Source organism: Musca domestica, unplaced genomic scaffold (genome assembly GCF_030504385.1).
Source record: "Musca domestica strain aabys unplaced genomic scaffold, Musca_domestica.polishedcontigs.V.1.1 24, whole genome shotgun sequence".
Lineage (NCBI taxonomy): Eukaryota > Metazoa > Arthropoda > Insecta > Diptera > Muscidae > Musca > Musca domestica.
This window is the reverse complement of record NW_026712272.1, coordinates 9,455,994-9,470,485: the sequence shown is the minus strand read 5'-3', so window position 1 is coordinate 9,470,485 and position 14,492 is coordinate 9,455,994. Positions and strand designations below refer to the sequence as shown.

The 14,492-nt window shown below is 38.7% G+C and overlaps 1 protein-coding gene across 1 annotated transcript; it reads right to left on the bottom strand.

Moving 5' to 3' along the window:
• Positions 1 to 2,195: 2,195 nt before the first annotated feature.
• LOC101893793 (importin-5) lies at positions 2,196 to 13,865 on the bottom strand. The gene is made up of 6 exons (XM_005178266.4): positions 13,517 to 13,865; positions 12,009 to 12,158; positions 7,372 to 7,932; positions 5,421 to 7,305; positions 5,046 to 5,358; positions 2,196 to 3,823 (listed from the first exon to the last, which is right to left on the bottom strand). The coding sequence occupies exons 1-6, from the start codon at positions 13,595 to 13,597 to the stop codon at positions 3,496 to 3,498; spliced, it is 3,318 nt and encodes a 1,105-aa protein (XP_005178323.1). The 5' UTR covers positions 13,598 to 13,865; the 3' UTR covers positions 2,196 to 3,495.
• Positions 13,866 to 14,492: the final 627 nt, after the last annotated feature.

Genomic DNA, 14,492 nt, shown 5'->3' with positions numbered 1-14,492 from the left:
TGGACGATACCCTTTCAGCAGGCCGGCCATTCACATGACAATTTATCTTAGAAAGGACCTGTACCTTCCGGGTATACATCTGGTGGTTTCCAAACGATTAATTTGAGTCGCCCTATTACATTCTGGCAAGCTAAGGACACCATAAATTGAGTCCACATTTTGAATATCCAGACCGCCGAACTCCTTTTTAAGGTTCCATATCACGTGGATTTTTAAAGGACTTTTGAGAATTTCTTCCAGGGCCTCCAAAGTACATTTTTAAGGAGCTTTCTAGACCCCCTTCAAGGCCAATTCAACGTGGATTTTTATACCCTCAACCATATGGCTGCAGAGGGTGTATATCATTTGATACGACCAAAACGTGCCTTATCGAAGTAATGATTTTAGACCATAGGCCTCTTTGGATCAAATCCGTTTCAGGACATTTGGAGTCGATCTTGCGATGTCCGTCCGTCTGTCTGGCTGGCTGGTGCGCACGATAACTCTCGAAACGAGTATCCGATTTGATCCAACCTTGATACATCGTAATATTATTGTCAAACTTAGATAGAGTTCCTTCTAGTACCTCCTACACAAAATGTCAACATTTTCAAAGAATATAATTTACTGCACAGTAAGAGAAAGGATAATCCGATTTTGCTTCAACTTAGCGAATCCTAATATTTGCATCAGTGCTAGGTCAGGTGCGAAAATGGACAATATCGGTCCACTCCATCAAGTACCTCCCCCACAAAGGGTTAACATTTTGAATAACTCTTATAAAATGTGAAGTAAGAATCCGATTATCTTCAAATTACACAAATCACAATATCTTTATTAACCCAAGTTCTGGTGTGAATATGAAATATATCGGTCAACTCCTTCTGGTACCTCCGCCACAAAAGGTCGAAATTTTGTATATCCATGAAGCTCATAAAAAGCGAAATTAACATCCGAATCCGTTCATAATAATTATTATAATATTGAACGGATTCATAATAATAATTATGGTATGAAATGAATAAATAAATAAATAATCGGCATATCGTAATATTTCCATCAATACAAGATCTGTTATAAAAACGGTAGAGATCGGATAATTCCTTCTGTTACCTCCCCAACCAAGGGACAACATTTTGAATATCCATGAAGGTCATAAAACGCGAAATAAGCATCAGGTTCACTTTATATTTCACACATCCCATTATTTCCACAAACAAAAGATCTGTTTTGAGGATGGGGTATATCGGTCCACTCCTTCTGGTACCTCCCCCACAAAGGTTCAACATTTTGTATGTCCATAAAGCTCATAAAAAGCGAAATTGACATTCGATTCCATCCAGACTTGGTATATCTCAATATTCCCATCAATATAAGATCTGATGGTAGAGATCGAACCGGAGATGGGATATATCGGTTTACCCCTTCTAGTAACTCCCACATAATGGGACAAAATTTTGAATAGCCATGAAGCTCGTAAATCGTAAAATGAGCATTCGATTCCCTTAAATTCGGCACATTTCAATATTTCTAGCAATACATGACCTGGTATGTAGATGGAATATGTCGGGAACTACTCCTTCTGGTACCTCCCCCCATAGCGGGTCAAATTTTTGAATAATTATATATCTCATAAAGTGTGAAATAAGCATCAGATTCTTTTAAAATTTCACATATCTCAATTTTTTTTTACACAAGTCTGATGTGGAGATGAGATATATCGGATCTATCCTTCTGATATCTCCACCACAACTGGTCAAAATTTTGAATAATTATATCTCTCATAAGCATCCGATTACCTTCAAATTTCATATATCCCAATATTTTTACTAAGTCAGTTCTGTTGTGAAAATTATAGATATTGGCCTACTCTTTCTTGTACCTCTCCCACAAAAGGTTCACAATTTGCAATGAATATATCTCTCATAAATTGCGAAACATATCGGCGATTCTTTTCAAACTAGGCAAATTGACATATTTTTCTCAATTTATGATCTGATGTGAATATGTAATTCATCGGATAACTCCCTCTCTCGTACCTCCCCCACAAAAGTTTCAACGAGGGGCAACATTTTAAATTATCATATAATTTAAGTCAAAACTTATTTTAATAAACTGATATAGGCTGAGGGTATACATCTGTCGGCAAAACCGACTGACGCTTTTTAACTTGTTTTTAAATAAAATTTAAAAATAAATAAATCCACAGAAATGGGTTTCTTTTTTTGTTTTCGTAATTTTTATTATTTAATAGTGTTGTTGTTGTTGTTTTTCTTTTAAATATATTTTCAAGTTACTTGCAATTTTTATGATATCTTTTTTTTTGTATTTCGACTCATTAAAAGACTTTTTTTTTGTTTTGTTTGTAAACAATTAAAAAATAATTAATCAATAATGAATAATAATGTAAAGTCAAAAAAACATACAATTGAGTTTTCTTTTTTAAAGATCCTAACGCGCTGCACATGATTTATTTTCAAAGAAATTTATAAAAATGTAATTTCAATGTTTAAAAGAAAGCAATAATCCGTATATACTTTGTTGTTGTTGCAAATACACAAAAAGAAAACCTAAGTAAGCGCAACAAATAATAAAGTTTAAATTAATAAAAATATATAAATGTTGTTTTGCGTTTATCAAAAAATTAAGGAAAAAATCTAAAATAATAATTTATGCACTCATATGAGAAGAGTTGTAGAAAAATACTAAATTTTTCTTTTCTACATTTAAAAAATGGAATTTATTTAAAATAGTTATTAAATAATCATCAAAAAAGAGTAGAAGACTAAAAAATGTTGTTGATTTTTTTTCTTGTTTGTTTTTTTTAAATACACATTGATTTGTTGTTAAGAGGTTAGGTTTTTCTGTTACCATCGAGAAAAAACACAGTCAAAACTGAATTCATTTGCCAGCTACCAAATAATTAAAGAAAAAAAGAAGATACAAAGGGAACAACAATGCAAAGCGAAAATTCATTTCTTAATATTTAAACTAACTCTTTGTTGTAGCATTTATATGTGGATAATTTTTAATTATTCAATCATATATATGTATATGTTATGTGTATATGTAGATAGTAGTAGTAGTAGTTGTGTTGAGGTGTGTGTGTAGGCGAGTTTATGTTTGTTTGTATACGCCGCTGCTGCTGCTGTAGTGTGTCTTTAATTTCTTGGTAGTGGTTGGGTGTGGGGGGAAATAGACTGGTGGTGAATATATTGTTCAGAATATATATTTGTTTATATATATTTGTTTTGTTTTTAGTATGGTTTTGATAGGTTATTTTGGTTAAGTATATTTTATATACTCGTTATATTTTATAGATATTTTTTTTTTCGTTTTTTTTGTGGTCTGCTTTTTTATATATTTTATATAATGCATTTTTTTTCAAAATAAAGCAAATTCCTTTTTTTCTTTCTTTTTTGTTTTGCAAATTTCTGGGTGTGGTGAGAATTGTGGTGTGTTTTCCTGTTATGCAAAATGTGTGTTTGTTTAGTTTTCATCACTTTTTTGTTTTGTTTAACCCTGGGCCGAAGCTAAAGCCAATTCCCGTATGGCTTCTTGCAGGGCATGTTGCATTTCTGGTGTTAATTGGCTAGCACATGCCTGGAAGACCTCGGGATTGGACTCAACCTGTTTGACAATACCCAACATCCGTGAACCAACATCACTGATGGCAGCCACCACTTTGTTGGCAAATGCTTGAGCAATAATCGAAACAATACGTGGTAGATTACAGTTGTTGGCACCCAAAATAATTGGATGATTGGCCTGTATTAATTCGCACAAATAACCATAGATATGAGGAGCTTCATCACTGTCTTCGGTGACGGGTAACCAAGAGAACCTGGAAAATTTATAAAAAAGGGAACAATAAATGCGAGTGGACAGATATAGAAAAGAGAGAAAAAAGAAAAAAACAAAGAAGTCCCTCTGGAGGTCTTTCACACATAAAAGAGCCTGTGGGGGTCTTCTATACACAGCAGAACTTCTTCCATACACAAAAGACCACTGGAGGTCTTCTATAGCACAGTTCTTCTTCCAGAGGTCTGCTATAAACAGAAGATCTCCTAGAGGTCTTCTATACACAGACGACCCCCTAGAGGTCTTCTAACAGAGAAGACCTGCTAGAAGTATCCTCTAGGAGATCTTCTAGAGGACTTCCATACACAAATGACCTTTTGTAGGTCTTCTAAACACAGAATACCTGTGGAGGTCTTCTATACGCAGAAGACCTCTGGAAGTCTTCTATACACAAAAGACCTTTTAGAGGTCTTCTATAAACAGAAGAACTTCTTCAGGTCTTCTGTGTCACAAAAGTCCTCTGGAGGTCTTCCATACACAGAGGACCACCTAGAGGTCTTCTATTCACAGACGACCTCCTGGAGGTCTTCTATATACAGAACACCTCCTAGAGGTCTTCTATACACAGACTACCATCTAGAGGTCTTCTATACACAAACGACCATCTAGACGTCTTCTATACGCAGACGACCTCCTAGAGGTCTTCTATACACAGACGACCTCCTAGAGGTCTTCTATACACAGACGACCTCCTAGAGGTCTTCTATACACAGACTACCATCTAGAGGTCTTCTATACACAAACGACCATCTAGAGGTCTTTTACACACAGACGACCTCCTAGAGGTCTTCTATACACAGAAGATCTGCTAGAAGTATCCTCTAAGAGACCTTCTAGAGGACTTCCATACACAAAAGACCTTTTGGAGGTCTTCTAAGCACTGAAGACCTCTGAAGGTCTTCTATAACACAGAAGACCACTGGAGGTCTTCTATATCACAGAAGATCTCTGGAGGTATTCTATACACAGAAGACTATATATACAGAAGACCTCTGGAGGTCTTCTATATACAGAAGACCTCTGGAGGTCTTCTATATACAGAAGACCTCTGGAGGTATTCTATATACAGAAGACCTCTGGAGGTTTTCTATCCATGTAAGACCTCTGGAGGTCTTCTATACACAGAAGACCTCTGAAAAAGTCTGGAGCACATAGAAGACCTCGAGAAACCCTCAACGAAGAAGTTCACAAAGTTTCCGACTTACCAAACATTTATGATTTCATCGACATTGGGCAGAGCAGATTTGTTGTATTTCAGTATCTTCGTTACGGCCGATATGGCATTCTCTGTGGGATTGATATTTTCTGGTTCACGGCTCTTGGGATCGTTGACGACTTGGACCAAGAGAGGAATGATTTGTGCACAGGTTACAGCGAATTGTTCACCACCGAATTGGCCCAAAACGCCACAACCGTATGTGGCGGCCTGGCGGACTTCGGGTGATTTGTCGGTGACATATTGCAACAGGGCAGGTGTAAAGAACTGTTGATAGGCGGCGCAGGCAGGGCCACAAAATTCTAAAACAGAGGGGACAAATAAAGTTTTTTAAACTTTTCTCCAGAGATTTTTTTTCATTTACCTATAACATCATCGAATGTACACAGACCCCATTGTCTGTCCGACCATGAACGTGATGGATCCAAGAGTTTTACAAAGTTCTGAGCTATCTGATCGAAATGTGGCAAAAACTGTACCTTGTGTGTGAGGAATAGGGCATGGAGGATATCAACAATTTTCGATAGAATGTATGTGTCGGTGTCATCCTGTTCGGCCAATTCCTCTTCAACGCCATCATCGTAGTCCTCCTCGTTGCGGGCCTGCAAACGTTTGTCGGCCCTTTCGAAATGTTCTTCCATGTACTTGGCAATGATTTCCAAAACCTGTTTCATGGCGTCATCATTCAAGCAATTGGGTCCCAGGGTTTCAATGCACTTGGCCAACGAATTCAAAAGTTCGGCCTGGACATCAGCTTCGGGCTCGCTGACAATAACCTTCAAGAGTTCTGGGCAAATATATAGCCACATGCCTTCCAAGTATTGGGGACCCTTGATTTTGGCGCAGTCCAAGAGACAAGGCAAAGATTCGGCTGCAGCTGTACGTACACCATCATGGAAGTAGAACTTCAACATGGGCACCATTAGACGTACCACCTCTTCGGCGTAGTCGGCAAAGCCTTCCTTCAGTTCACGGGCATAGCAGACCAACATTTCACAGGCCGATGCCTTGTCTTCCATGCCAGCTGTGCGAATGGCAAAGTTTTGCTGTTCACCCAAGTTGATGAAGGACCAATCGACATCGCCCTCAATATCTTCGACCTCATCGTTGTCCAAAAGAGCCACCTCGGGTTTCATGGCAGCTGTGCGCATAACGGGACCCATAACCAGGGGTAAGTATTGTTCGAATTGTTTGCCCAGAATCTTACACATACGGGCCCAGGCGGTAATCAAATATGAGGTTTGGGGATCATCATCGGCCAAATCGCCCTCAGAGTGGGTCTTCAACAGCATGTCCATAACTTCGCCGGCATCGGTGATGAATTTCTCGCGACCCACAGCCAAACCAATCAAACTGACACATTCAATGGTCTTGCCACGCAACATACGCAACTCCTCGGAATTGGCGTTTTGGATGATGAACTTCAGGCATGGCATCAAACGATCGTAGTAGGTTACAAACTCCTTTTCACAGGTATCGGCCACGGAGGCAATGGTGGTGACAATTTGTTCCAACACCAATTTGTTGCCCTTTTCAACCAATTCCTTGAATTTGGAATTCAAGACAGCTTCCAATTTACCCATAATGCCATCCAAGTAACGGGTCAAAATATTCTTGGGACAATCCTCCGAGAAGTTGACCAGGGCAGCACCAGCATGAGCCTGCACGCGTGGATTCTGCACATCATCTAACAGAGACAGTAGACCGGGAACAACTTGTTCGTGGAACTTCTTTTCGAATGTGGGCGCAAAATCGGTGGACATTTGGCCAATGGCATTACAGGCAGCATAACGCACACGTGGATGGGGATCGCGCAAAAAGTTCAAAACACCGGCCATAACCTGTTCCAGCATGGCTTCCATTTGTTTGTGGCAACCCTCGCCAATGGCTGAGATGGCCATTAGGGCAGCATAACGTTGCTTCCAATCGCTATGACCCAACATAGCTGGCAAAGCATTCATGACATTGGGTAACACACATTTGCCGCCCAAACCACAAGCCAGACGATCCAAGGACGATTCGGCAATGACATTGTTGTCGCTGTTGTCATCTTCTGTTACCGAATCGGAGGTGGCCCAGTCTTCATCATCCTCCATGTCGGTCATCATTTGCAAGACCAAGGGGATCAGGGCGACAATGTATTTTTCGGCACGTTTACGCACCATGGCTGGGGCGTTTTCGGACAACGATACCATGACTTCCAAGACCAAATGGCGCCAGCTGTCCTCTACATCTTGGGAACTGAATACCTAAAAAATGTGCAAGGATGAGTTTTTTTTTCAAATAAGTTTTATGGTAATTTTAATGCCGCTTACCTTCATGCAGATCTCAAAAATAACCTCCAATTGAGGACGCAAAAATTTGGGACAGGTCTCGGTCATGTCAATCAACAATTTCAACAAGGATTGATCATCCTGGGCCTCAATACTTTCGGCGGTGATCATAATCATGCGTGGCAATAAATCTGCAAATTGCTTATAGATGACTGCCTCCTTTTCCTTGTCGTGACGCAAGATGAAAGCACCCACGGCACGTACAGCCTGGAAACGGACCTCAACATCAGCACTGGGTTCCATGCTTTTGGTCAACATTTGCTTAATCAAATCCATGTACTGAGCCTCATCGTTGCCAAATATGGACGGGACACTGGCAAAGATGCGCAAGGCAGACTCTTGCAATTGAGCCGATGGCGAATTGGCACATTGGAAGAGGAATTGCAAAAAGTCGGGCCATTGATTGTTACCATCTTCATCGATTAGATTGCGGGCGGCTTCAGCAACAACTTCACATATTTTACGCCGCAAATTCGGTGTTACATCTTGCTGGACGGCTAAGAGTATTTGTTGTAACAGTTGCCCCTGCGCCTCTTGCGGCAGCTGCAAACCAAAGAAAAATATAGAAATATATTGAAATGTGGAATTTAAAGAGGTTTGTACTTTTTGTGTGGAAAAAAATTAGATTTTAATGATTTAAGAGAGAATGCCCACATCCGCCATGTTATATTATGGTAAAGTCTTGCGGCATAGGCTGACGTCATTAATCACAAGCCGTAATTTCTAATGATCTCAATGTGTACTTGAGAATTGTGTTGTGTTGTTGTAAAATCAAACTACAGATCTGCCTAACGCATTCTGCATTTACCACACCCTGGCCTCTTATAGTACAATGAGTGGTATTTGTTTAATATATGAGACGAGATCCGGGGGGTGTTACCAAGTTATGTTAGAACTTTGTTCATGTAAAACAAGTAAAATGGTATCAGTCGGTTTTGCCGACAGATGTATACCCTCATCCTTGAGCTATGATTATTCAAACTGTTTACCCTTTATGGGGAAGGTTTCGAAGCTGTTGGACAATACTGACTAATTCGTATCCGACCTATGACTGATAAAATATTGCAACGTGCCAGATCTGGACTATATCGACTACTTCCTACACTTTATATGAGATATGGGCAAATTTTTGGAAAATGTTGTAAAGAATCGCCGACTTGTGACCCTTTGTGGGAGAGGTGGTACGAGAAGGGGTTGGCAAATATATATCACCTTCAGAACAGATCTTGCGTTAGCAAAAATATTTAGATGTGTGGCATTTGAAAAGAGTTGGATGCTTATTTCGATTTCTTAGAGCGTTTTTTTTTTTCTTCAAAAATCTTGAACCCTATGAGGGGAGGTACCAGAAGGATTTCGCCCGTATATTCCATTTCACAGCAGATCTTGTGTTAGTTGAAATAATGGGATGTGTGAAATATGAAGAGGAGCGGATGATTATTTCGAATTTTATGATCGTTCTAGTTATTCAAAACTTTAACACTTTGTGGGGGAGGTACCAAAAGAAATGGTCCGATTTCGGACATCTTCATAACAGATCTTGTGTTGACGAAAATATTGAGATGTACAAAGTCTGAATGGAATCGGACGTTAATTTTGCGTTTTATGAGCTTCATGGGTATTCAAAATTTTGATCCTTTTTGGGGGAGGTAAAAGGTAGGAGTGGACCGATACATTCCATCTTCACACCAATCATTGGTTAAATAAAAATATTGTGATGTATGTAGTTAGAAGAGAACCGGAAGCTTTTTTCCGATTTTATGACCGTTTTGGTTTTTCAAAATTTTAACCCTTTGGGAGGTACCAGAAGGAATGGTTTGATCTCTACCATCTTTACAAACAAAACTTGTGTTGATGGAATTATTGAGATGTGCCATGTCTGAATGGAATCGGATGCAACTTTCATAGTTTTTGAGTTCATTTATATTCTAAACGTTGACACTTTGTGGGGGAGGTACCAGAAGGAATAGTCCGATATTTACCAAATTTATAACAGATCTCGTTGTTATGGAAATATTGAGATGTGCCAATTTTGAATGGAATCGGATGTGAATTTCACGTTTTCGAGCTTCATGAATATTCAAAATTTTGACCCTTAGTGGGGGTGGTACCTGAAGGAGTGGATCGATATATTCCATCTTCACATAAAAATATTGTGATGTGTTTAATTTGAAGACAATCGGACACATACATCACATTTTATACGAGTTATAATTATTCAAAAAGTTTATTCTTTGTGGCTGAGGTACTGGATGGATATGGATGGACCGATATTGTTCATTTTCGGACCTAACCTAGCACTGATGCAAATACTAGGATATGCAAAGTTGGAGTAAAATCGGATTGTCCTTTCTCTTGCTATGCAGTAAATTATTTTCCTTAAAAATGTTGGCATTTTGTGTGGGAGGCACCAGAAGGGTTGGAACGATGTTGCCCATCTCCGATCCCGATCTAAGTCTGACAATAATATTACGATGTACCAAGTTTGGATCAAATAGGATACCCCCTTCGAGAGTTATCGTGCGCACCACCCAGACAGAGAGACAAAAAGATGGAGGGACGAACGGACGGACATCGCTAGATTGACTTCAAATGTCCTTAAACGAATTTGGTCCAAAGAGACCTAGGGTCTAAAACCGTTATTTCGATGATGCACGTTTTGGCCGTATCGAATGATATATACCCTCTATAGCCATATGGCTGAGGGTATAACATATATAGGAACCGAGTTTCACAAAATGGCATTTCCGAGCTCTGACTCACAGACGAGCTACGACCTTTCACTGCATTATTCTTTTTAAGACTTTCTTATAGAAGGGTTCATTTTTTACTTCATCTATGTTAAAAAAAGCCGCACCATTATTGATCACATGTACAATTCGGAATGCAACCCAAGCTGCATTGGATGCCTCATACTTCACTTAAATCCTTTAAGTCATTTTGTAGAGAGACAGGCGGCATAGTTTGCCCTGACACTCAGAGATATAAACAGGAATGCCTTTCGAAACTATTTCGAGGACCTGCCTGGTTGAAAGATTTAGTTTTCTAACCACATAGGAGGCAGTGTCAAAACCAGTGATTCCATATCTCAACTTTGAGCCACTAGACATCCACAGGTACGCCTGGACCCGTAATAACCCACTTATAAATGGTATAGCTGCCTATACTGATAGTTCAAAGATGAAAGGTAGAATGCAGAGATATTTCTGTGATAACATAAACATTGCCAACTCCTGGCAAAAATGCAAAACTTTCCAAAACTGTGATATTGCTAACTTGTGAACATTTGCAAGTATTATTTCATCTGGAACCAATTTATACCAAGAAAGCGTTTAGGTACAGTTCAGTTCCTAAAATTCGAAAATAGTTATTCCGCTTTCTACCGACTCAGTTTATATACCTGGTCTATAAAAGACTTCTCCTCTATATTTTTAATACTATTTTGTTACTCTTGTAGATGCGTCTACGAACTTCTACGCAATGGCATTCACTTTGAACACCACGCCAAGTTGGAAGGACAAAAAGTAAACATTAGCAACTTCTTTAAACTTAATAAGAATTTTAGCGCATTCCAGACAGAAATCTTTGCAATCGCATCCACAGTGGTGTCTAACACTTCATGTTGGAAGGAAAAAAGAAATCACTTCATGTTGGAAGGAATTATTTAAAAGTGATATTGCTAACTTATAAACCATCGAAAGTATTATTCTATCTGGAGACAAATTATATCAAGAAAGCATTTCGGTAAAGTTCAGCTCCTAAAATTCGAAAATAGTTATTCATCTTTCTACCAAGAATCGATATAGATACCTGGTCTTCCCCTTTATATTTTCTAAATGCTATTTTCCCCAGTCTTGTATATGCGTCTACGAACTTATACGCAATCGCATCCACTTTGAACACCACTTCAAGTTGAAAGGACAAAGAGTAAACTTTTCCAAAATGGGGTTAACTATTTCACAATGCTTTGGCTAATTTGTGAAAATGCTCTTCTTGAAGCCACTGAAGAGTGGTAGTGTATTTTGCAAATTGCAATTCGACATTTACCCAACACTGTATCTGGTCTAATGACATTATTATATACTAAATATGAATCTGCAATATAAAAAAATTAGGCCACCAATTTATATATAAATAAATACATATATATACTTATATACACATACTTTATGTACAGCGTTGAACAAAAATTAGCTCTGAACATAACCTCATTTTATTGTGTGTTGTTGTGGTGTGTTTAAGTTTTGCCCCACCATCAGACACCACTACCCACTTTACCCAATTGCTAGCTGCTGATGCCAGCGGCGGCATGGATGGAGATTAAATCAAAACAAAACACACACACCGCCAGACACGCATATACACATGCATGTTGATTGCCTTTTGATACCTGCTGCTTGCTTTGGTTGTTTGTTTTTTTTGATTGTTGCAAAAAATGAGCTTTTGTTTTGGCAAATGGAAATTTCTGTTTTCTAATAAAACCAAAATGGCAATGCCATGATAATGAGGAACAACAAATAAAATGAAATGAAAAAAAAAACCCAGATAACACAGGTAGGAGAAGGTGAATTTGAAAGGAAACTATCAAAATGAACAATGAAAGATAGTAGCTGCTCACTCACCTCTTTATAAAATTCTAAGAACTCAGATGAGAAAAGACGACGCAATAGAACTGCAGCCATCTGACGAGCCTCTTCGGATTGATGGCCATTATGAATGGTGGCCAATAAATGTGTAACCTTGACTTCACGTGGCACATTATTGTAGGCGTCCTGTAATGCAAAAATAAAAAGAAAGAAAAGGAAATTAATAGGTGGGGAATAAAAAGGGCGATGGAGGGTGGACACTTTGTACTAATTTGTTTTTCTTTTTTTATTGTGTGATTAGTTTTCAAGTAGTTGTGGCAGTTGTTTACATTAGAACCCACCAGCCTGCTCCTCTTCTCAGCTGTTTGTTGACGATGGTGGTGGTGGTGATATTACATGACAAGGTCAGCCTCATGTTCAATAGAAGGAAAGCTTGTTTGGGGAGATGTATGCATGTTTTTTTTTTAATAAAAATCAATACCTGGTGGAGACCACCAGGCACATGCATAATAGCCTGCCCGGGCCTGGTGCCGCCATCTATGGTACCAGATTTATTTTTGCAACCACATGCAGTTTTGTTTTCCTTCCCAACGTTATGGCATGAAAATGCGTCATTATTTTTCTTTTTCTTGAAACAGATAGGAGGAAAAACATATTCATGAATTTTCTTCCATAGTCCCAAAAACCCGAAGAGTGGGGGGGCACAGCAAAATCTTTGCCTTAATCATATTAAATAGTAAAGAATAAATTAGCACACGATTTGAGTGGCTTGCTGGCTGCTTAATTGGCCGGCTGAGGGGCGGCAGACGTTACTTGTCTTCTGTTGTTTGTCAGTCAATTCAGTTTTTCCTTAGCTATTGTTGGCTCTGTTTTGCTTCCGTTTCCATGAATCATATATATTGGCAGACACACAGCAAGTCGTCATAAAGAGATTTTTCGTTTTTTTTTTTGCAGTCTCAAGATTTTTTTCTACGAAAATTTTTGGCACATTTCAATGAATATTTAATTTTCGGGGAATTTTTAAATGTTTCTTGGCTTTTTTTCGCTTTTTAAATCATTTTCAAACACGTCAATGCCAAAGAATAGCAGCACAGAAAAGACAACGTAAAAACACGTTTTTCGCGCTATAAATATTCACCACACAAGAGCAGTAGCTTGTGCATGCCACCACCACCAACTATTCGTCGTCCGGTCGGCATGAAATTTCTTTGTGCAAAAAAAGGCAGAAAATATTAGGACAGCTCCCTTGATACGAACAAACACTCACTCATTCATATAATATGTGTACAAATAACCTTTCCTCCTTCATGAACCATAACGCCGCGCTCGGGACATCATCATAACACATTCCTTCCAGAACAAAACCTTGTCATAATTCTTTTTTTTTTTTTGTTGCTTACAATACCACCACGAGCGCGCATACACTCTCACACACATGCACACAACACTTGGGCTTCTTTGCTAGGTTCTTTCATTTTTTTTTTGCAAATTATTAAAATAAAAAATTTCAATAGATTCTCATTGTTTTTGTTGCGGTTACACACCTCAGCTTGCTGTCTCACTTCATTGTCGGTGGAAAGCAATGAATTTAAAATTTGATTGAATTGATCTGCAGCCATTGTCATTTGAATTATTTTTTTTTGTGTCGTCTCCTTGTGTTCGTTGTCGTCGTCCTCCCACAAACTATTGTCGTCGTGTTGCAAATTATCCAAATAAAAAATTGCAAGAGGGAATTTATCGTGCTGCTCTCGGTGTTTTTTTTTCCTTTGGAAAATTCTAATCTTTTCCTTTGTGTTGTTTTATATTATTATATTTTTTCACAAACAAAAAAGAAAAGTTATCCGCCTCGCGAACTTCTCGCGCAACACGATGAAATAAAAGAACCAATTAAATTAAATGCGGAGAGCAGCTATAGGTATTTGCTAACAAGTGGTTGGCAACGCATTCAAATGGTTACTTTTGCATGGGGAAGCAATGGTTGGTAATCAGAGTTGCAATGTGCGACAAGTGTGACAGTTTTAAAATACGCACACATAAAACGTACACCATAGGGCGCGCGGAATTAAAAATTTTTTGCGCAATAGAATTCATTTAAAAAATTAGGAAAACTAACAAATAAATGAGAACAACTTGTCGCATGTAATTTTGAATAATTCTGACAGGAAGCGGACATAGTCACAGGACTATGGAAAAATGAGCTCGTGGTAAAGCCATTATATGGAAAAATAAGCTCGGGGTAAAGCCATTGAATTACCAAAAAGTGCAAGAACTTTACTGCAACTGACAGAAAATAGAACCAAAAGAGCTAAAGAGTTGCGTCGCTTGGTCGAAAGTGGCCGAATTTGGTTTTCTCCGATGAGAAAACGTTCGTTGTCCAGCAGTTTGTAAACAAACAAGATAATCGTGTTTACTTGCCAAAGAGGTCAGCTGAAAATGTGCACCAGAACTAAAGCGAAGGCCATGGTGATGGTGTGGGCTGCCATAACAGCCGATGGTCGCTCTTCGCTCGTATTTATCGAC